The 20,471-nt window shown below is 39.4% G+C and overlaps 2 protein-coding genes across 3 annotated transcripts in view; both read right to left on the bottom strand.

The window, feature by feature from the left end:
• Positions 1–283: 283 nt before the first annotated feature.
• On the bottom strand, positions 284–9,996 carry LOC135460037 (granzyme A-like). Of its 2 annotated transcripts, XM_064736641.1 has the most exons (7): positions 9,686–9,996; positions 8,560–8,727; positions 5,352–5,468; positions 4,508–4,652; positions 2,693–2,831; positions 1,766–2,044; positions 284–1,000 (listed from the first exon to the last, which is right to left on the bottom strand). In XM_064736641.1, the coding sequence occupies exons 3-7, from the start codon at positions 5,410–5,412 to the stop codon at positions 845–847; spliced, it is 780 nt and encodes a 259-aa protein (XP_064592711.1). In that variant the 5' UTR covers positions 5,413–5,468; positions 8,560–8,727; positions 9,686–9,996; the 3' UTR covers positions 284–844. The 2 variants fall into 2 exon arrangements, with proteins under 2 accessions (XP_064592711.1, XP_064592712.1); XM_064736642.1 differs by lacking the exons at positions 5,352–5,468; positions 8,560–8,727; positions 9,686–9,996 and adding an exon at positions 7,008–7,477.
• Positions 9,997–13,091: 3,095 nt separating this feature from the next.
• Positions 13,092–20,471, bottom strand: part of SNX18 (sorting nexin 18) — a 198,051-nt gene continuing 190,671 nt past the window's right edge. Inside the window, exon 2 of the mRNA XM_064736151.1 lies at positions 13,092–14,009. Coding sequence (XP_064592221.1) covers positions 13,966–14,009 — 44 coding nt within the window. The 3' untranslated portion in view covers positions 13,092–13,965. The remainder of the gene's footprint in view (positions 14,010–20,471) is intronic.

Genomic DNA, 20,471 nt, shown 5'->3' with positions numbered 1-20,471 from the left:
CTTGTTTAAGCCCTTAAAAATTTCACTGCATGTCTGAAGCAGCACTACTGGCATCATAAAATTAAGAGTGCTTTATATTATCAACAGTGATGTATCATATTGATACAGTCATGTCATTTCTCTGAAGCATGGGCTTTCAGAAATTTTTTTAAATACAGTGCTGCTTATTTTGGTATGTTTTGCAAACATTTAACATGTATGGAACATTACACAGATAGTTAACCGATCCTATAGGTAGTACATGGATCATCTATGCTGCAAGAGACAGCACTTTCCACATAAATTGACAGCTGAAAGCAGCAGATCTTTATTGCCATTGCTTTATTAAATGCAAAGTACATAAAGGGATAAAATCTAGAGGTTTCAAATACAAGACAGTTAGAAAATTAATACCTATGCCCCACAATTGCTGCAATTAAATTTTCTGAAGCTTTGCAATCCACTACATCTATAAAACCAAGAGCTTTGCTGCAGAGAAACAAAGTTTTTAGGTGTCTGTACTTGTACATAGCACACCACTGATTTTCAGAAGTCCAGGTACAAAAGAGTGCTATATATACTTAATAAGGAGTGAGGACCCAAACAAGGATTAGATTCTTGATTTGAAGTACCAGTCCGTGTAGAGCTCAGTGTGAAAGAACATGCACTACAGGGATGTTGGAATCCTCAGCCCCAAATACCCCCAATGACTCCATGGTTGACAGTGTAAGCTATAAATGCCATTGTAGCAGAACTACATCAAGCTGCTGAAACTCAGTGTGAGAATACCTCTTTTACCAGACTACTGAAGCTGTTTTTAAAAGCCCATTTCATTTACACAAACCATGCGGCCAAACCCAATCTGCTAGGCCCCCCCTATGGTTTTCCTTATCCACTTAAGGTGTTGCTTTGTGAGTCGAGTGTAGACACCAGGGCCATCAGCATTGCCACATTCCTTCTTCCCAAATGAAGTGATGCCTCTCATAATATTATTACATCTTAAAGGTCCACCAGAGTCCCCCTAGAAAAAGGGAAAATACAGTCATTCAAATCAACAAAAGCTAAAAAATGTTTCCTTTGAATAAAATTTTCACTAGTTAGATGGAGAAAATAAAAATGTAGCCAGGGTTATTAAGGATCATTTTTTCCTCCTTGGAAATTAGGATTTCGGACAGCAAAACAAATGAAAAAAAAAGGCTTAATATAATTCAATCTAATCATTCAAGTGTGTGTAATGGGGAATGAATCTAGCTAGGGAAGAATCAGTCTCTTTGAAAATGAAGAAAAAAAGCTGAAAACTTTCCTCATGGAAAGTGTAAGCCTCCAGAAATTAAAATCCTTTTAAATGCAATATTTAAATCTTTTAAAATGTGGTAATTCTTACACAATCATACACTTGACTTGGGACACAGTTAAAATGCTTTTTATCAGCAAAACCTATTTCAAAGTCTTCTGACATCAAGTAAGTTGTTCCACTGAGATTATCGACTTGCAAATGGGCTCATAAGCTGTTTTGTGGACATTTTAGTATTAAACTCATTTTATTGAAGATGAAGATGGCTATCTGCCATGCCTGGACACAACTGCAATATTGAAATGCTGTGAAGGTGAATTTACACATCTTAAGTTTTGATTTTAAGGATTGGAAGAACAAGCTTTAGTAAATTCACTGACATTTGATAAAATTCTTCACTGATTTTAAGAGAGAGGTTGGAAATGTGTAATGCTGGTACATTATATTTTATTTTTATTATACAATTTATGCAGTCATAGTAGATATACTTACACGACATGAATCCTTATTCTTAGCTCCTGCACATATCATGTTCTTTGTTATGACAGGTTTGCCATTATAATGCTTTTCATCGTTGCATATTTCCCTCCTGATGACAGTGACATTGACTTCCATCAGGGCAGAAGGGAGCTCGCCTGGACGATTTCTCAAAGGACTTGTAGTCATACCCCATCCTGCTACTGTGCAAACTGTTCCTGGTTTAGGATCATAATCTGAAGATGGCAGGGGGATTGTTTGCACAGCTTTATTAAGTTTTGCTCTTCCCTGAAGCTGTAGAAGATACGGAAAACAGATATTATGGCACAGAGTCTAACAGAGGCCCTTGCATATTAACCATTGGATCTCTCCCATTATGGTAATTAATGAAATCCCTTTCTAAGATTCCTCAATTCTTTGTGACAGTAGTTATGTCATCAATGTAAGAGTGGGAAAATGAGTATTCTTTGTCTCATGAGAACCCACTTTGATGATCTATTAGCTCTAAAAACTGTCTTATTTTACTTCTCTGGCTCTCAGACCATTTAGAAGACAAAATAACAGTAATTACTGATGCTGGCAAAATTGAAGATCAGAAAACCCAGACATTTTAATTAGAACTCCTTTTCAGACAGAAAAGTGCTTTTAACCAAATGTTTTATCTGCATGTGGTTTTATTCCTTTATGGAAAAGCCAGAAACTGAAATGTTTATCAAGCTCCAGAACGTGTATAGTAGCCGTGGCAACAATTACAGGAATTGTTGATTGCCTTAGTTACCAGTGCATCCCCAATTCCCCAAGTTGTTGGATTATCAGAACAGACTATATCACTCCAGAAAAAAAGGCCCCAGAAACTCCCTTGGCTCATCTCCCTAGATGAGAAGAAGGAAGAAAATAGTTCAGTGTAGTGTTATATTCCGTAAGTGATATATAAATCTGTACCTGAAGCAGCATAATGTCATTTTCCTTGGTACTTGGGTCGTAGCATGGATGAGGAATATGTTTTGCAATCTGAAAAGCTTGCTGTTCTTTTTCTCTTTTTTTTGATGAATGGGCTCCAAGAATAACTTTGCTTTTTTTCCTGAGGAAAGGACTACATAGTTATTTGGATTCACTTTGATGTAACCCTAAATTTTTTTGCAGGTAATAATGTGGTGCTATAATGACCAGCTGCTACAGTCTCTTTTCCTGTGCTGAAAAGAGCAGTAATTGGAAATGTCTAAAAGATGACCCTGTTCATACAACAGCTAAAAGAAAAATATGACTCAGTGAATCAAACTTCATGCTATCTTATTTTCATCATCCCAGGAGCACAGAAAAGTTTCACGTACTTGACGCTGTATCCATTCCTAGTGTTTCTTTTTGGGAACTGAATGAGTGGTGAATCTGGTGGATGCACCAGATTTGCTGGGGGCACTTTTCTCACCAACAGTGTCCTCTGTAATTTGTTCTGAAAATTTAGGAAAATAGGCCACAGCAGTGTTAGTTCAGATATCCTGACTGTATTGAAATGTACCATTGCTTTACTCTAACACATTTCAACACCATTTTCTGAATCTGTGTGAGACACAGCTCATTCCTCTTCTCTAGGTTTTTCTTTAACTTCCTACTTCCAAGATCCTCAAGTGGTGTCAGAGTTGTGCCTGCTGTGGCTCTCTGACAGAGACCAGCAGCCTGGCACTCCTTGGCCAAGCAGGTCAAGCAGACATTACTGCCTGACCACAGGTACAGCTGATTTTGGGCAGACAACACATCCCACAGCTCAATGAGAGAATATTCTAGGAGATGTGTATATTGGCACTCATTCATGTCTTACTGTGGAAAATGCAACCCTGGAAAGCGGTCGCTCCTTTCTTTCATCTGCTGAGAGCTGTCTGTTGACTGAGCCATCATTAGGTTCATAATTAATTTTTTTTTCTCTTAAACAGAATCTCGTTTGGAATCATTCTTTACTTTCTGTTAACACACAGCTTTTGGGCCCAGTGCTCTCTTTACAGTAGGTCCCACAGATCTCCCTGTCTGGACAAGGACAGGACAGATGGATACATTTCTCTGGTGTCTGCAGAGTCCAGTGGCTCACTGGTCCTGGTGACAGAGCCTGTGTGAGGTCTGGCTCAGTAGCAGCTTCAGTCCTCCTCACAAAAGCAAGTAGGGGTGGGATGTAATTCAAAACTCACTTCTTGCCTCGCTAAAGGACTCAGTAGAGCTAAATATCCATTTGCATCTTGATTTGGGCAGGAGAAGAAAGAGGGCTGGCAAGCCAACATACCAAGCAAGGCAGAGATCTTTCAGTGTCTCCTGTCATCTGTTTGGAGGATTTTTGCTCCTGTGTTAACCACATGCTGTCTTTTCTGCAGTCAACTGTGTATCTCTTATAGAATAAAATCACAAGAATTAATTTTTTTTTCTCAGAGCAGCAGTTTAAACTGGACACTCATCTAGTGTACAGGTTCTAGGACTGAGAAAACAGGGATAAAACTTTTCCCCAAATTCACTGCTTCAGTATTGCTATTCTAAGCTAATGTGCAGCTTGAAGTTTTTAGATATCTCTTCAGAAACAGATGTGATCAGTATAGTTTGTTGTATTTTTTTACTCACTATAACAAATTTGATGATGGAACCTATAATGCACAGTAATTAGAACTTGATCATGGTCATGATAAATGGATAAAATTACCAGATAAACTAACTCTCCTGCTTGAACAGAGATATCAGACACCCACTAAGGACAATTTCTGAATCAGAGTAAGAACTTACGTTTTACAGTGTGCAGCTGTTAACACCCAGTTTTCCTTAATTAAAGCTCCTCCACAAATAATTCCTCTTCGTCCCTTGATTTGGGCCATGAATGGTCTCGAGTGTGGCGCTACTTCACTTCCTCCAATGATATCCACACACAAACCTAAAAAAGTAAGCCGCAAGACACACAGCTGAGCTGACAAATACTGTAAGACACTCCAAGTCTCTTAGAAAACATGCTGGTATAATTAGAAAGGATACAGACACACAAATATGCACATATATCATCACAATGATGGTCTTCAGGGTAGAATTTTAAAACTGCTCAGCAGAATTATTTCATTGCATTTCAATAACACTGAAACAAGATCAGTGGGGTGAGCTTGGGCAAAAACCCCACACCAAAGTTTTGTTGCTTTTGCACAGATTTCTTTTTTTTGACATTACTGATATGGTTAATTTATTAGCTTTCATCGTGAGTAACAATCCCCCATATTTCCCATATCTTAAATATTGTGCAGGGAAACTGGACTATGTAGTATAAGACACATTAGGTGAATCTGTTTTCCAGAAAAAGAGAAAATCAAGCAGTTAAGGTATGTGTATGGCTCTGAAAAAAAAGATGAGATAATCATTATGTTTTCTACTCAGAGCTCCTCCAAACAGCTCGGACTTTGCAGCTTTACTTAAGACCCATTCAGAAATTATTTTGTTTGTGTGAAAGACCAAACACATGCTGACAGTTGAATTATAAGAATTCAAATAACAATTGTGATTACTTCCTTTACATTAATACATGTTAGCTTAATTAGAATTCTGTACGTCAGGACTTACCTCCAAAGGTATTAAACTGTGTACTTACCTCCATGAATAGCCAGGAGAATGACAGCAGTGAAGGTGTACCAAGGGAGGAAAGCACCCATGATTTCTGTCTGATGTTCCCTCTTGTTTGCTCTTTAATATACCTCTGTCTAGCAATCTATCAAAATATATGCATAAATGAAGAGGATGTGGGTTCTGTTTTTCCTTTTAAGGGGGTAACCACGACAAGGAAAGCTTCCCCAGCGATGTACCTTACAGCAGAAGTGTTACTGAGAATCTGCGTCATCTGCTGTGGTGTGAAAGCAGGCTCCACCCCACTTTGTGCTCTGTCTGCAGCATTTGCAGAGAACTGATGTACAAGTATAGGGGTGAAACACAGTGGGACTCAGCTCACATAAATTTAGGCTGATTCAGTTGTCCACATGAAGTTGTATACTTTCATTCCAGACACCTCAAGTGGCTTCCAGGTCAGACATGGATTCCAGTCCATTCTCCTTTAATGAAATATCTGTTCTGCTCAGTAGACCCTCAAGGCCAAGGAATCTGATATTTCCTCATTTCAGGATCTGATCCTACCTCACTAGGTTTGTTTGGCTTGGACTGGCTGAGCTTTCACAAAGCACTGAGTGTGGTTTCTTAGCCTATAGCTGAGGGTATGATGATATTTAAAGTGTCTTAAACTGTTTTAGATCTGGTGCAGAAGGCCGTCAGTCTTCTGAAGATGCTGTGTCAGATTTGCCAGCTCTGTGTCTGTGTCTGGAAAGCCCTCAGTATCTCAAATGTGACTAAACGCTGAGTTTCAGGCAACTGAATTGAATCCTGAAAACTCAGGATGGCTGGGCACTGGAACAGGCTGGTCACAGCACCAGCAGAACTCAAGAAGGGTTTGGACAATGCTCTTAAGCACATGGTGTGATTCTTGAGGTGTCCTGTGCAGAGGCAGGGGTTGGACTTCAATGGTCCTAGTGGGGCTTCTTTCAACTCAGGGTATTCTGTGATTCTGTGAATAAGTCTTATCTAGGGCCTTGTAAAGGCACAATTTCTCTCTTGCAAATATATACCCCAAAAAAAACCCCCAAAAAACTTGCATCAATATTAAATCATTTGGAGTATCAACTATTCTATAACCTATATATTCTATGACCAGTGAAATGTAACTGTCATGCAGAATGGAAGGTTTCTTGAAGTCTTGAGCCCCACAAAAGGCAACCTGCAGAAAGGAGCCCACAATAAAGAGCTTGCAGAAATCTTCTTGCAGAGTTCTTGCTGTATCATATCTTAAGCTCCTTGTCCCAACACCTTGTGAGTTTCACCTGTAGAAGGCCTTGGATAGACTTTGCTCAAATTTGCTGTTGCTCTCCCTTCTGGGACAGAGGATAACTTGGCAGGTGTAGATGTAATTTTAGAGACTGTGGAGCTGTTTGTCACTGATGTGTCTTTGTTGAGACACAGTCACCTATGTGCAAGATGACAGCTCCACTCACTGCTAAAGCTCAGATTTACCAAGATTTAATTTTCTTAAATTTTTCTTTTCATTACTAGCACATTCCCTGTAATTATAATCACTTTGTAGCACTGATATTCTTTTTTACACTGTTCTCCTGGACACCAGGTATCATAGGTACAATTCTTTCTTTTATCAGACACAATTATTTGACAAAGTCTGATTTTATGATGTTTTAATTAGCACTCTTACAATATTGAAGCTGTTTCCTGTCTGGACTATGCAGAGACATGATCAGGATGAACACTTGTGAGCAAAAATCCTGTGTGCTCAGACATGATTAAACTTGTAGTGCTACAATGATTCATTCTTGGATGGTCCTATGTGAGGAGCAATGGCCAGTAAAAAGAGGTTTGGTATGTCTCATCTGGTGTTTGCCTGATCTGTTTTGAAAGACATGGAATAAAACATTAGCAAATGTTCCTAGATGGTTTCCAAGTAAATAGATACAGGTAAATCTATGTCTGCTATCTAAAACCTAATTTCTATGGCCTGTATATACTATTTTTCAGTTTCTAGTTGTACTTCTATTTACTTCTAAATCATACTTCTAAAGATGTTTCTTCTGAAAATCCATAGATACTAGCATATCCATGCTTCTTCAAAAATCCTTTCCAATTCTGAGAGATCTATTGACATTGACAATAAGAATTAGAAATATGGAGTCTAAACTGTTGTTCAGTATCAATTGATGACTTTCTGTGGAAGCTCCTGAATGACCTCTCTGATAATCTGCAAAATCCCCAATGGCACAGGTATTAAAAATCAGATAGATATGCATATAACCAGCACCAATTTTGTACCCAAATGTTTTGTCAGAGAGTTATCCTCCTCTTGTAATTTACATCATTAAGGCTGAAAATTTGACATAAAATTTTAGGGCGTGCAATTAGTTGGCTGTGCTCCTTTGGTTACGGCAATAACTTAATTTATGGTGAAGTTTAGATTCTATTGGCCTTTTGCATTTAAAGGGAAACCCCAAAGCAAAGCTTCCTTCTCAAGTAAAATTCTTTTATTAGCTCCTCTCTTGCTTACTTAATTGGTCTCCAAGAGGAGAGAGGTATTGTAAGTAAAACACTCTGTCCTTTCTCCTTTCTCTGTTTCTCTTTCTCACAAAGCAGAGCCACTCGCCCTGCAGAAGCCACTGCCTGAGTAAAGGACAAGGTGTGTGTGCAGTTCTGTGACCAGCCTCTGCCTCTGGGAAGGGTTCCTAAGGGCTGCAGGCCCATGGCTCAGTGGATCACTTCCAGATCTGTGCATTACTGTGCTGAGGTCTTCTATCCCTTGTCTTATACTCTGTCATTTTGACCCTTTTCCTTCCACAGTGACTCTGTTCCTTTTTCCTTCATGCTTTCTTTGGTGCTTGAGGTGAGTACCAGATGTGATTTTAGGACACCAGTTCAGGAGACCAATTTAAACTGTGCCTCTAAACCTTCCAGGTTTGCTGAACTGAGTTCAGGCAGTCTCAGCTCAGCTGGAGGGCCGTTTTCTTGAGCTGGGAAGGGAGGGCAGGACAGAGGTGCGGAGCTGGCAGCTGCCAGGAGCACAGCAAGGCAGAGCTGCTGTGCTTTCCCTGTCTTCTCCTTGGGCTATCACATCCCCAATCCCATCCCAGTGAGTCTGAACACATCCCTTAGTGGCTGGGAGGCAAACTCGCAGGGACTTGCTGGGGAAAGGGCAGAGTGCATGCTGGGCCATACCTAATTTATTTCCTTATCCAGTACCACTGCCTCATGGTACTTACCTGGTTGTCTTTTGTGCCTCAGCTATCCACTCAGTGTCCTTGTTTCCATTTATTTGCTATGTGATACCAGTGGGAAATGTAGTAGCACAAAAATCATAGTAGATGTAGTAAACCCGGGGAGTCCTCAAGGCCTTGCAGCAAATCAGCACTCCTATGATGTTGCTAGAACTTGGCAGAAAGAATCCAGCATTAGATACTCTTCTCTGGGAGCACAAGCCTTCTATTGTTTGGCCAGAGCATGAATCTGTTTCCTATTTTGTCTCTTATGCTGCCTTCCAATCCAATCCAATCCAATAAGGTCTCTTATGCCCTTCCAATTTATTGGGAGGGCAAAGCCATAAAGGACAAACATAATTATGCCTTTAGGACTCTCTTTGCAGAAATTACCTGTGGAGAGTCTCCAGTGGGTGAATAATTCTGGGATTAGATGGACAATGGAGAATGACTTTGGGGAACTGGAGCTGGCTGTTTTAAGAGCTCATGAATTCTAATAGTAATTTGTTTTCTTTTAAAAGAGCTTTGGAAGAGTCCTCTGAAACATGAATTGTGTTGCACCATGTGCACATTTTCAAACTGGGTTCTAACTAATAAGATTCTGTGATGCAGAAATAAACATTTCTATGCTACAATGTCATTCAACAATGAGATTGAGAGCTGCCATTCTGTAATTCTTGACTAAAAAAGAGAGCTAGTTATATTGGGCAGGTTGTATTTCAGGTTATTTCTAAACATAATGAATATGGTAGCAAGTGTTGTATCTTCTTCACACAAGAGCAGACAGGGTTTTTTGTAGTGGTTTACCAGCAAGATATGCAAGACATGCATGCAGACACGGAGGTCTACAATACAGAAATATCTTTCTCACCAATTTATCTATTTTTGTGACCACAGATTAGATTTTGTGGCAGTTTCAGGCTCTAGGGTTTTCTGTATCTGAAAGCTGCTCCTCACAAAGTTATTTTTAATAAAATACAAATTGCTTTATCTTACATGTGTGTGGCTGGTCTTGGCATGTCTTTTATATCTTATATTCCATTACTCATAAAATAACAGATGTTTGACAGTTCTCAGTAGCTTTTGTTAATTTATATATGAAAATTTTCAGTCTTTCAACTGAAGATGTTACCTGGGCAGTGGAATTCTGTGGAGCAATTGTTGGCTGCTGATGTACCTTGGTCCACAGGAGTGACTTTTGTACTTTATGTGCCCCAAGTTTTCTCAGCCTGGGTCCACAGTTTAGGAGCAACTTTTGAACTCCACATGCCCGAGTATTCCTTCACACTGGTGTTCTCTGAAGCCTTTTCAGGTTGCCCTTACATTCCTTCTCCCATTTTTTTCCACCAGTTAAAGATGACCAGTTTAATTCTCACTTTTTTCTTTTTCTTTTTCTTTTTCTTTTTCTTTTTCTTTTTCCTTTTCCTTTTCCTTTTCTTTTTCTTTTTCTTTTTCTTTTTCTTTTTCTTTTTCTTTTTCTTTTTCTTTTTCTTTTTCTTTCTATTTGAAGCCAACAAGTACATTAAACATCCTGAGACATCTAGGTGTTATTCAGGGATTAGGCGTTATTTGGTTTTATTAGGAGTTTCAAGAATCAGGCAAGTTTTAAAGAAACTGGAAGAGAGAATCTTGAGAAATCAATCTGCAGTAAAACAATTCAATATTAACAATGTAAGGGGAAATTTCAAGCGAGGGAGCTATTAGTAAAAACTTTCAAACCCATTTCCTGCAGGGGACATTTGAATACAAATGAGTGCATAGCAATTTACAGTGCCCCTGACAGCAAATAGCAGCAGCTATGACACCTGGTAGCTTTTCTGCTCTCCTGCTCTCTTTAATTGTTGTTACCCTGCTAACAAGATGTAAATACTCACCTAAGAGTAAAAATCAAATCCTCAGTTCCTCTGGATAACACATAATGTAACTGCACTTCTGTTGCACTTCAGGTGGCTGCATGGACATTGTTGGAGGACATGAAGTGCATCCTCATTCCTGGCCTTATATGGCTGCTTTCCAGGACAAGAATTTAGGTGTTTTTTGTGGAGGAACTCTTGTGGAAAAACAATGGGTTTTGACAACAGCACCTTGTGAGTAAGTATCTTTAGTTTGTCATTGAAGTGAGGCATGGTATGCAAGCCTCCAAGTGAAGAAAGGTGCGTATGGATTTTTTTAATATGTTGTTAAATGCTGCAATTCTCTCCCTGGAATGATCCTAGAACTTGCGATTCTTTTTAGTTGCCATGAACTACTGGTCTGCATTGCAGAGTTATCTTTGTTAGTGAGATCCTGCCAAATTTACAGCATAAATAATGCGCTGTTAAAAGACCAAATTAATTCTTTATGCATGTGAAAAAGCAATGTCTTAGAGAAGGGAAAATGTCCCAAAGATTTTAAACAAATCTTAGGTGTATGACTGGAGTTAAGCCTCAAAATACGCTGAGAGATGAATTCGAATTAGGTGTGGACACTATTGCTCTCATTTTGAGTGGCCTAGGCTCACAAACCCAGAATGTCACTCATTGACAAGTTGAATGCGAGCGGAAGCTCCTCTTCCCCAGGTGGGAGGCTTTGCTGTTGTGCAGCAGACTCAAGGTAAGGGGGACATCTACTGTTCACATTAGGAAGTAAAATGCCCCGTTTTTCTTCAAATGCTCCCGGAATTGCATTTTAGTTCTGCAATTTCTCCTTCTTATTTTGACTATCTAAAAGGAAAACAGTTACAATAAACCAGAGCAAACCTGACCTCCTTAAACACAGCGAGGGCAGGTTGGCCAGCCTTCTTCTGTGAGTTAGTCTGAAATAGAGGACACAGTTTCTTCAGAGTGAATTTGACTTTCACTATTTTTCAGCTGAATCAGGTTTGATTGTAAGGGTAGAAATATTCATTCCTAGCATTCTCTGTTTAGCAAATTTACAAAACATAACCAAGTCTTCCTTTTTGGAATTTAGGGACTTTTTAATGGGATCTGGAGTCTCTTACTCTTCAGTCAATATGTCAGGTATAGCCAGTCAGGTACATCTATAAAAATTCAGATTTCTTAGCTGTTCAGTGGAAAGGGCATTGTTTGTCTCTGATCCTATGGAGAATGTGCTCTGGTAACTGGTTTGTGTTTCTTACAACACGCTGTTTTGGTCTGACTTTAAGTCTTTGTTGTTGGGGCAAGCTGAACCAGCCTGGTTTCCTTCTCCTGAGCTGTAAGACAGTGCTCAGACAAAACCCACCAACACCTGTTCTATGCCTGGTGCAATTGCAGTGCACGTAAAACTTCTTGATTAATGGATCTCATGTGTTAATAATGTCTGAAATAATTTTTTTCTTGGGCAAAGTAGCATGAATTCAGCAACATGAATCTCTGTGTGGCCCGTGAACCACCTGTTGGGGTCACAGAGATGGAGTTTTGAGAGACAAATCATTCTCTCTGAGGACATGTGCTTTGTAGATAAAAAGAGAAATTTTTGGACTGCAACATTGCCTTTGCAGATATTCTCACAAACAGACTTTCATTTATAAATGAATGAATGATGTCTTTCAGTGGCACATGCATCTTGAATGAAGAAAATTGTTCTTTTATAGTTTGTATTGATGAAGTCTTTGTTCTGGCTGGAATAAATTTTCCTACTTATAGTGAGATTATGTTCTGAATAAAGCACAGGAAACTGGCAGTCTGTGTTCTGCCATATCAAATAATTGGGCTGGGCAAAATTAAGAAAGACAAATATTAATAAATACATTTCTGACGGTATTTACAGAGCTTGAAACATAGTGGAATTTATTGGTTGCTTAACTCTTAATGTTTATTAGCAGGAAGTGAATGTATAACTCTTTGAATTTTAATATTCTTCCTTTTTTTTTAGTATTCACTTCTGGGATACCTTGGGTTAGGCAACACACATCCTTATTCCTTAATGTGCTGAATCCTTACAAGGACAAAAAGCTTACTAATATTAAAGATACTCACTTTATCAGAGCATTTACCCTTATGCATAATGCTCAGGATAAGCACCGAGTGTTGATGTGTTTTCTGACATGCTAGTGATGCCAACAAATTTCAGTCCTTTGTAGGATTAGGTCATAAATCCAAAGGAGACCTTTCAGAGATTAATGAAAGGCATCAGTAGCAGCTCCCCTTATAAAAATGGGAGGGTCTTTCACAAAATTAATTCCAAACTCTGAAAATCTCTGGAGGTCAGTTATCACACGATTATTTCACTAAATATATTTGCAGTAAAGAAACATTATTTTATAGAGGCAAAAAGAAGCTCATGTCAAAACATTGAAATGAATGATATTGCTGCTCTGTTTTAATCATGTTGTTGTGAAGCAACATGATCAAATGTCTTTTGATTGTCCTCAGAAATGTTGTTCAATTCCTGTAGTAACTTTCTTTTCCTGTATTTTCTGTAAGTTCCAGAACAGATTAATTGGAAGACAGCTGTTCTTGGAGCTCATTGGACATCCCTCCCTGAAGAAGAACAGCAGATATTTGGGATTATGGAAACCTTTCCTTATTGTCAGTTTGACCACCCTCCCTTTGATAATGACATAAAGCTCCTCAAGGTATTGTTTTAATTACTGCTGTATTTTTATGAAAGGAATTTTGCTGATGATCATTTTGGCTACTCTTTGGTACTGAAGAGTACATTGTTTAGATAACAGTATCACAGAACAGTCTATTTTTGGTTGTATTAATCTAGATGAAGTTAGGCTCTGTGAGCAGAGGTGATATTTCAAGCCCATTTTGTGCTCTAAAAAACCCTCTTTTTAATCAATTCACTGCCACAACCCCTCCAAACCACAGAGCACATTCTCCAGTAATTTTTCAAAGGCAATGCTGAAGGGACATATGCGATGCAGTCTGGCTCACATCTCTATTCCAGCATTAGGTCTTGTGCTAGACTAAGTAAGTAAAAATGGAGATGAAACTTACTGTTAATTTTCTGGTGTATGCAGGTAAAGTGAAAGTGTGGATAATACAGGACATACAGACTCAGCTCTAGGAGCACAAACTGGTCACAAAGGGCAGTAAGCTCAGGACACTGCAGAATGAAGCATGGAAAATGTCCTTGCCATCATTATCTTTTGATGCCAAAGTGTGGCAGAGCTGTAAGAATTTGAAATTACAGGGAAGTTGGGACTAGATGCACTTTAAGGTCCCTTCCAACTGTAACACTCTATTATGCTATTATTCTGTGACCAGAATCTGGTATTTAGTGTTTAGCTGGCATCACATTTGACATAGCAATGACATGGGGAGGAAGGTAACCGTGTCCCTCTGTGTGCTAGCAGGAACACCCACAGGGATCTGTGGCTGATCAAGCACCTGATCATGGTTCATCTCTGAGGAGCTCCTTCCCCCAGCTGTTGGTGAGCATTCCATTCCTTCTTCCTTGTCAGCGTAGACCAGGCTTATCTCACTGGCGTCTCCTGTGGCCACTTGTCAGGAGCACCGGGGCATCTGTGAACACAAAACTAAAATGGAACACTAGGAAGTAATATTTCTGGAGCTAAAAATCACAACTCTGTTCCAGAATGATACAGGTATCTCAAAATCCTTTGACTTTGATACAGAAGCAAGGATAATACTAGTACAAAAGCTTACCTCCCATCTCTACACTTCTGCAGTAATGGAGTATTCAATGGCTTGGAATAAGCTTTCCATCTTTGGAACTTTCCAGCAGCACTGGCAACAATAACTACAAAGTTTTTTTTTTTTTTTAAATAATTTTTTGATTTGTTGGAATGCATTTTTTGAAACATATAAAGCTAGAATTTTTTAGTTGAGAACCATGCAGCACACTGTGAAATGAATCATGGTGCAGTGATCATAAGACTGAAAATGTCTGTTCAGTACCTGTGAGCCCTTACCAAGCACACTGAGGATATATGTCAGGGTTTGGATGTGTTTTCATTTACTGACCTCTGCTGAAGGATGGATTTGTCAGGCAAAGGCCAACAAAACACAGACAATCTGAATCATTTAACCCCTTTAGAATGTCTCAGAGCAAAAATTGGCAGTCTGAATAGATTGAGACCTGATTTTTCCTCCATTATGTTGCTGCTTTTTTGTCTAACTGCTTATAGTTTTGTTTTCATCTTTGTTCATGAGCACATTGCACTGTGGTTTGAGACTTTTGTGTTAGTCAAGCACCAGAATCTGATTTCAACACCAAAGTTTAGTGGCAAGTTAGGTTTACGAACAGGACATAGATCCAATGTTTGTGAACAGGACATAGATCCAACAACCTAACTCCCATATAGATTTTACATTTCCCACTGTATCCGATAGAAATCTGGGCTTGCACTCACTGCTGCTACCATAGATGGGAAATTGCTGTACTGCTACTATGGAAAGTTTTGTAAATTTTCAAAGGGACAACTAAGCTTAGGATCAGTTCCTAAGTAGTGAAAAGTGATTTTTAAGGGAGGTGTTGGTAAAATGAGACTAAATGATAATTGAAACTATGTGATGCTTCCCTTCCTTTCTGCATAAGAAATCTAGTTTTTCTTTGTTTTTTCCTTCTTTTTTCCTTTTCCTTTTTAGCTGAATGATACTGCCAAGCTGAATAAATATGTGCAACTTTTCCTCTGCCTGACTTTTTTGAAGATGTTGAACATAGCACACTCTCCCAGGTGGCTGGCTGGGGAGACAAATCACCAGGAAAGCCATTGAAATATCTCTGGAAGAAAGTCTTAAAATTGCCAATAGAAAAATCTCTGACAAACATTATGCTGGTGACCCAAAAATAACCAACAACATGTAGTGTGCGCTACAGGGAAAAGTAAATGATATCTGAGTGATACTTGTGGGGTAAGAAGCAAAGTTACTAAGGGGGGACATATATTTAACAATGGTTCCCTTTTCACTGGGGAGAAAGCAGTGTCAGACATCTTAGGAGGATGATCATGTTTTAAGTGATTTTAGCGACATTTGTGAAAGACTTTATTGCTGTGAAAAGGACTTGTTAAAGCTTTGTTTAGTTTAGGTCAGTGTACCAATCAAGATCAAGAGTATGGCAATTTGAGCTGGGATTATCTATTAATTTCAGGTATATTTCACTAGCTACAGTGCACTCCTTAGGCACCACCTGTAGTTATGGCAGAAAAAGCAGAGCTATCAGGGTCTCAATTATCTGATCCTTCCCAAAAGTCAACCTCTGAGTAGTACAGCATTAACTGCATACTCAAAAGAGCTGTTTGGATCTTGCTTTTGGTGCTCTCTGTGCTGAATCCAGAAGAGACAACTGATAAAGGGGTGAAATTACAGGGAGGCTGGGACTAGATAAAGGGGTGAGAATCAATTTATTCTAACAATAAAAAATATATTTTGAAATAGAATTATGATAGCACCCTGCTGCTCCACAGCATTTGCATCAAAGGCTCCCTCAGGTTTGAAAAGCAACCTCTCTTTATTCCTCACCCAATTCCCACGAATGATGTAAGCCAACTGCTCCGTTTCATAGGCTGGAAAAGGTTGGAGACAACATTTCCAGGCATGCTTGTGCATTGCAGGTGGCACTGCATGCTGCTCTGGTGAGAAATGGACACACTGACAGCTGCTTCTGATTTGTCCTCTAGGGAGATTCAGGTGGGCCATTAATCTGTGCTGGTCAGTACCGGGGGATTGTTTCTTTTGGAGAAGCATGTGAAAAATACTAGCACACTTGGAGTTGATAAGTGGCTGACTGAAGAATATATTGACTGGGTAAAAAGAATGAATTCCAGTTACACAGATTCATGAAACAAGAGCATTTTAATAAATATTGTGCTGTGCATTAGAGCTGGATGCTGCTGCTTTAGTCCACCGCCTTTGAAATGTACCTCCCAGCTTTACAGCTTTGCTGACACCACCACAGCTTTTTGTGAGCAGTTCAAAGCATCCATATTTGTACAGATACTGCTTTTACTAAGCTTTAGCAGGAAACTGCCACATAGAAAACATAATTTGTATTGGATTTCACTCTACATCTTACTAGGATGGGAAAGTAATCATTGCACCTGGGATAAAGCAACTTTTGTTAGCGTGTATTTACACAAAAATTCACTTTCAGAATGACAGTGAACAAGAAGTCTGCAGAATGAGAAAAAGTAGAACAAAAGCTTAAAAATGTTCAAATATTTATCTGTGATGTTACTAAACCACAAATACTTCATTTTACCATTATTCAATATTTGTCTCATTTTACCATTATTCAATATTTATCTAAATTCAATTTCAAAGAGTTAAAATATTTAACAGAGAGAAACAGTTTTCCAATTAGTCTTTATTATAAAGATACAAATATAGAGATAAAAATAATGTCTGTGTTTTTTCTCTAGATTCTTTTTCCTTCCTTTAGTTTTTTTTTTAATTTTGTGCATGAGTTTTTCTTTTTTTTGGGGGGTGGGTGTTGGGTCTGTTGTTTTTTTTTGTTTGTTTGTGTTTTGTTTGCTTGATCAAATCCACTAAATCTTCTCCCAGCTTGGTTCATAATCTCATTCTTTTGGTTAATAGTTCACTCAAAAAGTATAAATACTGACTGTAATAGAAGTAATTATAGTTCTTTAACACAGCTCCTAACATCTGTCAAAACAAACAGGACTCTGGCTATGGATTTCAACAGACTTCTAATAACAGAAGGACCTGGTGTGTTTCTGAAGAAATCTGTGGTTAGCTTGCTGTACTCCATCACCCTCCAAATATTTTCTCGGTATTTTTTAACTAACAGTTTTGAAGTGACTATCTGCAGAGTTTCTCTGCTTCTGTGCTTATTGCACTAACACACACCAAGTACTGTAAAATTTGAGATGTTGCAGAGGCATGAATAAATAGCTCCAGAAAAACAACCTACTCTCCTTGATTATTGATCAGGAGCCATGCCACAGTGTTGAGCAGAGCAGAACAAGCTCATAGAGAATATATATGCAGAAAAGAAGGAACAAAACACCACAAAACTGGGCCAGTCATTGATCATAGTGCAATAAAACCTGTCACTGTGGTGTGGGGGGGCTTAGACCCAGTTCTTGTCCAAGGTTGCGGCTCAGTACTGGAATACAGAGAAAACTGAAAAACTGAGGGGAAAAGGCAAAAGATATATAAAAGTGGAAAGAATAATGTACCATTGTTTTCACTTTACAGATGGGGGGTCTCAGAGGATGCTGCAACACAAATTAGTCCCTTTTAACTTTGTGAGGTAAATGACGGGAGACTTTTCACACCGTGCAGCCCAATGGCCACAAATTGGTGTTCAGCTTGGCGAAGGCAAGACTTTCACTCCCTCACTCATGTGAACAGTGGCTGATCTGTCACTGACTGAAAAAAGTGAGTGATAAAATCTGGAAACCGTAACCCAGCAGGTTCACTACAGTTCAGATGCTGGGCTTCCCATGTGTGATCTCCTTCAATTGCTTCATTCACATCATCTTTTTTATGTTTATGGGTGATGAAGCGCGTGGAAGGGTGTTACTGCTAGGTCTGACTGCTCCTGCCCAGCCCCTGTGGCTCCCCCCAACCTTTACCAGAGCCCATCTCAGCCCCCAGGGCCAGCAGTCCCTCTCCCAGCATCAAGCAGCAGCCTTGACTCAATTTCTGTCCACCTGAGGCGTTGCTTCCTCCCTGTGTAAAAGGAGGGAAGCCTTTGCTAGCTTTGAAACACCAGTGTCTTGACGGAGTGCCTGCCCTGTGTGTGAGGAGGGGCACTTTGGGCCAGGGAGAGTGGCAGGAGTCCTGCAAAGTGTCCCACAGTTCTGGACTTTGTTAGCACCTCTGCAAACACACGGTGGGTGGATAACTGTTTCTGCAGCCAGAGATGGGCAGAAGAAAGGCCCAGGAAAAGTTCCACTGGTGTCATTTACTGCTAAAAGCATTGCTGGGCTGATTCTCAGAATTGAAATCAAAGCGGGAAAGCCACAGAGAGTAGCTCCATGTATGTTACAGTTTTGCAATGACAGACACCAACAAAGCCTGAAAAAACTAAGCTGGAAACACATTCTTTACCAGATTCAGAAGAGCTAATTTTCAGCAGCTTGTGGCAGATCTTACTAAACATAATAACACAGCATTTGCAATTCCACTTTTACTCAGTGACAGAAATTTAGTCTTGTCTCTTTGAACCCAACATGCCTTAGCACTAATCTCCAGGTGCCTGTGAGGAGCCCCCTTGGGCAGTACCTCCTAGCTCCTAAACATTGGCTTCTTCTATCAGACCAGCTCTCCTGCACCATTTTTGTCCCCACTGGAAATTTATGAGTGGATTAAGGGATCCTACCTCAGGAATCCTTCTGCTCTCGGCCAGGCATATGCTCCTGTCTATGCTCACACTTTTCAGCTTTGTCTCTGCAGAGCTGAGTTCTCTGTCACACTTTGGCCTCTCTATCTGTTTATACTGAGATCTTCCAGGTAAGCAATATTTCTTAAGGATTATTTTCTGAGGTCTGACTTGCTTGTTGCCTGTGACACAGTCATGCCTGGGCACAGGGAGCAGCCCCTAAGGCTGGCCAGGCTGTGATAAGAGCTGACAAGTGGACTGACAGGTGATGTGTGACACTGAGCAGAGCACACAGGGCTAACACACAGCCCTTACCTCTATCTGTAGAGGGCACTGACAGCTCATACACATCACACTGGGCTGCAGAGGCCAGTCAGGTTTGGTCCCTAGGTTCACACTGCTCATGTGCTGGGCATTAGGGCCTGGTGTTTACAGCTTTACTTTTGGCTGTACATGTAATTTTTTGTTACTTATTTTTTTAAACAAGGTTCTACTTCTCAGTACAGAGGCTGTCATTATCTATTGTCAACAACTGTTGTTTCCTGAAAATGTGGTAGTGTGTTTGGAGCATGGACTGCCTCCACAGCTTCTAGTCAAAGCCTTTGTTTTATCTTCTGACCACAGAACTGCCTGCTATCTAGCAAGCTGTAAAAGTAACCTTCCTTTTGGGCAATGCAATCTGGCACCAGGAAGAAACATTTAGAAAATAGAACTAAAACAAAACAAGCCATCAGATTTTCAAGATAATTTTTTTGGAATACTTGCCAGAAGAATCAGTTCATCATAGTCAGACAAATCACAGCAAGTAATTTTCATATGTCTGCTATATCTTCTAATTACAGATTGCAAATTTAAAGAATGTACCATAATCTTATTAGTGACCTGGCAACTGGTTCAGATACATCTACCCTGGTATGCTTATAGCTCCACAATCATCTGAAAGAGCTTCTTTTGGATTGACTTATGCATTTCATAATTATGTCTAACAGATTACAAGTAGGTTTAATTTAATCACAATTCAATACAAGATGGCACAGGTTGTTTTCAAAGCAAGGAACCACAGAAAGATAAGCAAAAAAGCCTTTATTAAAAAAGCCCTTATATAATAATACAATAGGAACTTATATACTCAGCTACTTACAAAGGTATATATTAAATATATAAACAATAGGGTTTCAGAGACTTAATTCTTCTGAATTATTAATACATTTTTTTGGTAAAAAGTAAGAAAAGTTGCCCTATTAACGCATTCTTACAGTGCCTTTATTTCAGCAAAAAAACCCCAAGCCTCTCTGCAGCCACACAGAAAATCAAGATAGGAATAATTAGAGCAGAAACAATATCAATAAACAAAAAAATTAAATATTACTTTACTTACTCTTAATAATTCCTGTACTAAAAAGTATATAGGTATGAGTATTTTGTTAACTATTAATTAACAAGTCCAGAAAAGAGTCATGAAGATGATTAGAGGGAAGGAGCACTTCCCCTGTACTCCAAGAAATACTGAGAGAATTGGGATTGCTCATCCTGGAGAAGATAAGGCTTTGGGGGGTCACCTTATTGCTGCCTTCCAGTACCTGAAGGAGGCCTACAAGAAAGATGGGGAGGGGCTTGCTACACGAGCCTGTAGTGACAGGACAAGGGAGAATGGCCTCAAACTGAGAGAGTGT

The sequence above is a fragment of the Zonotrichia leucophrys genome, chromosome Z (genome assembly GCF_028769735.1).
Source record: "Zonotrichia leucophrys gambelii isolate GWCS_2022_RI chromosome Z, RI_Zleu_2.0, whole genome shotgun sequence".
Taxonomy (NCBI): domain Eukaryota; kingdom Metazoa; phylum Chordata; class Aves; order Passeriformes; family Passerellidae; genus Zonotrichia; species Zonotrichia leucophrys.
Note: the sequence above shows the minus strand (reverse complement) of the source record. Positions and strands in the feature narration are given on the sequence as shown.